General features: G+C 31.4%; 1 protein-coding gene across 1 annotated transcript; it reads right to left on the reverse strand.

Moving 5' to 3' along the window:
- Positions 1 to 2,651: 2,651 nt before the first annotated feature.
- MONOS_11266 (putative DDE superfamily endonuclease) lies at positions 2,652 to 3,056 on the reverse strand (the record flags this gene model as incomplete). The annotated part of the gene is made up of 1 exon (XM_067863781.1): positions 2,652 to 3,056. The coding sequence occupies one exon, from the start codon at positions 3,054 to 3,056 to the stop codon at positions 2,652 to 2,654; it is 405 nt and encodes a 134-aa protein (XP_067721195.1).
- Positions 3,057 to 3,550: the final 494 nt, after the last annotated feature.

Below are 3,550 nucleotides of genomic sequence, written 5' to 3' on the forward strand. Positions count from 1 at the left end.
TTTGTATGGTATTTAAAAAAAAATTTTGAATTATATTGTTAACTTTAATAAAGTCAACATGAGTAAAATATGAAAATTCTAACAATCTTCAAGCGAATGCAAAGATGTTTAAGTTGAAGTTGGAGTTGAACTTGTGTTCAATCGATTAATTTATCTGGCTCTGCATTTTTCATTTGCTTGTTCCTTTTTCTGTCTTTTTTCCTTAACTTTTGTAACTAGATCAGAGAGGAAAAGTTGATTTGCCTCAGAATTTTCCTCCGATAATTGGTTATGTGGCATGTGATAATTTGTTAAACAGCACGCAACGTAAAAATTTTTAGGGGACAAGGTCGACGAAATATTGAAAATTATGTTTTCTAACGACAAAAAAAAGCGTTCGACTATTTTTTCATGTGTAACAAGCTCTGGTGCTCCAACAAGTTTGTTTATTATTGTTCCAAATTCACTTTAAACACCAACATAAGCCGAATCTGTAATGATTTTTCCTCCTTGCAAGCGTGATGCGAACTGAGAGTTATGCTCACGAAACACCACATAGTTGTGAACTACTCAGTCATGAACCTTGATGACTTTGCTTGCAGTTTCCGTTTTCTGATTCACTCCAACTTCAACTTTTACACTATTATATTTGTGCTTTCCACTTTAACAATTGCTTTTTTAATTAAATTCTTTCCCTATTTTGCTCACCGGAAAAACTGAACAATTTTTAAATAAAAACTCCTCCATTTCACGAATTTTTCCAGGTCTAAAAGTGAGAAAAACATCAGATAAAGAGACTTTGATTGATCGCAAGAATGAATGAATAAGTCAAAGAGTTGATTCATGCGTTTTAAGAGGTGAGGTGATAAGATGAGAAACAGTTGGTGATCCAAAATGAAAAAAATTTTAATAGCAAGAATAATTGATTGTCCAATTTTTCAATAACTCTGCCTTCACACGGATGAGGGTATATCTCGGGTTGAACATGACGAACAAGAAGATCAAACTCACTCTATTTGAAACCAGTCATTCTGAAAAAGCCAAAATCTTCGTCAGAAAATTTGGATAATGCATCTTCAATCATGGACATTATTTTCTCTTCCACTTTTTGATGAGAAAATTTGGGTAAAACATTCCTTTCTTCAATATGAGAAAAAAATCATCCAGAAAATTAGATTGACTCATTTTCAGAAGAAGATAAAAAAAATGATCGAATAAATACATTATAAAAAATAATTTTTGTGATCGTTTTTGTTTCACCTTTTTTTTAAATTCATAGTGAAAGAATCAAATCGTTTTATCTTTGACTTTTTTGTTTTTAGCATTTGATAAAAAGAGATTGATGAATGCCATTGCAATTGACAAAAACACAACGTTTAAGTTCCAGAAGACGTTTTTCTAATCTTGGACAAAAAATTAATTTGTTTTAAAAACAAAAATGTCAACATCTTTTTTGGAATTGATTCAATCAAATTGGAACTTTCTCAATCTAACTTGGTCCAAAATAGGAATTACGAAATGTTTGAAAAACTGATCTTATTATTTTTTTGTTTCTTCTTTTATTTGATTCCTTCGTTTCGATTATTCACAAAACTTTGATATTTTATGCATCTATATAAAATTCATGGTGTTTTGATCTGTTTTTAGCAAATTTTGAGTTTTTTTAATAGTTCAAAAGGTTTGCATTAATTTTTAATTCTTTCACATGATATACTTACGATTAACCATTTAACGATTTCAAATGATTATTTTCACATGTTTTAAGCTATAAACAGCTGTGCCGTTTTATTTTAAATCAGGATCATTATTAATTCAATTTCAACGTTTATTTCAAATAAAACTTAAGGGAAAACAACGATTTTTGTTTCATTTCAATATTTTTCATATAAACATTCTTGTAAACAAACAATAAGTTAAATTATTTATTCTCTTTTATTTTTTTTTTTATAAAAAGGTGAATGATTAAAAAATTGGAAAAATTACTGAAAAAAACTAATTCCTTTGTTCCAAAAGCAGCCTTAAAGGACTTGGAGTGATTCTTTTTTCCTTTTCCGCTTCTGTTAAATGCAGTGTTGTAGGAAAAGGAGATAAAGAAGATGCAGAAGAAGGTTTAATTGATTTCCACTGACCTGGTAAATACCAGGCCATGGAATTATCATCTTCGTCACTATCATTTTCTTCCAAATCAATCCTTTTCGTTTCATTTCTATCTTTTTCTTCTTTTTCTTCTTTTTCTTCGATTTTTCGCTTTTCTTTCTTTTCTTCTTCACATTTCTTTTTCAGTGCGCCTTCCTTTTCATTCTGTGAAATATCTGAATAAAAAAATGAGAAAATATATTGGTTGAAAGAGTTTTCAAAAAAATCATATAAAAGATAATAAATTAAAATATGGGCAATGGAATGAATAATAAACTGTCTATTTGTGCGTGAAAAGTAGTTATTGTGGGTGTAATTGACAAGCTCGGATTTAATCTGTTTTTCAATTTTATTCGATATCTCTCATTCGCTATTAGTCTTGCTTTTTGTTTTTGTAAATGCTCCGTCCACAAGTTTTCCAAAATATGCTGATTTCCTTCCCCATCTGCCCTTGTCAATGGATTTCGTAATATTTGAAAATTTTTCAAACAACAAACGACATTAAAATAATTTGCAACATTCTCAACTTCAAATAGTCATTGTCTTCGAAAGATTGAAAACAGAGTTTTCAATCGACCAAAGAATCTTTCCACAATGACTCTATGTGTGGCCAGCTCAGGTGTGCCAACAGGATCGGTGACAATTGCATCGATATCTGTGCGAGCTCCGATGAAGGCTGAGTCTGCAAGAATCTTGGATTTACCCAGCTTTGGTACAAATATACGGTTGTGGTCTTTGAATATTGTGAAATCGTGCGTTGATTTTGTGTATATAGAACTTATCGTGCTGGCAGTCCCGATCCTGGGATAAACTTCAACTTCAGCTTTCACACAGAAAATGTGATGCATTCCGCTAAAGTACTTCTTCAAGAATTCCTGTCTTCCTCTTGACCTATTCGTGGGAATGACTGTACAGTCAACAACGAGGCAAATTTCCTTCATTGCTTCGATTTTGTCAAGACGAAATGACAGAAACAAATCAGCTAATGAAGCTTTTAGATGAGAAATTGTTGAGTGAAGGAGTCGAATAGACGAGTTTGAAATTGAGTTTTGGTAGTGCAATGGTGTGTGTAAAAAAATGCAAGATCTCTGATGATGGAAATTCAACAAAAGAAAAAGTTGTTCTTCAAATGTGTCGATGGATTTTGTTTTTCCTCGATGAAAAAGAGCATCATCAGGAAGAAGATGAAGAAGGAAGTCGAACTCTGAACGAACAAAGCCGGAAAGTCTGAAAAAGGCACGAGAAGGATCGTTCACTCGTTTACACGCAATATCGATTATAGAAGGGTGATCATCAGTTTTTGTTGATTCGAAGTGTTCTGGAATAGCGTTTCTTTTTTCCACGCTTTCCTTATTTTTTTAAAGAATGATTCTTGTGATATGAAAAAAAAATTTCAACAACAAAAAATTGATCAAACCCATTTTTTGAAAATATT

Source organism: Monocercomonoides exilis (assembly GCF_001643675.1).
Source record: "Monocercomonoides exilis strain PA203 chromosome Unknown scaffold48-729018, whole genome shotgun sequence".
In the NCBI taxonomy this organism is placed as follows: Eukaryota; Preaxostyla; order Oxymonadida; family Polymastigidae; genus Monocercomonoides; species Monocercomonoides exilis.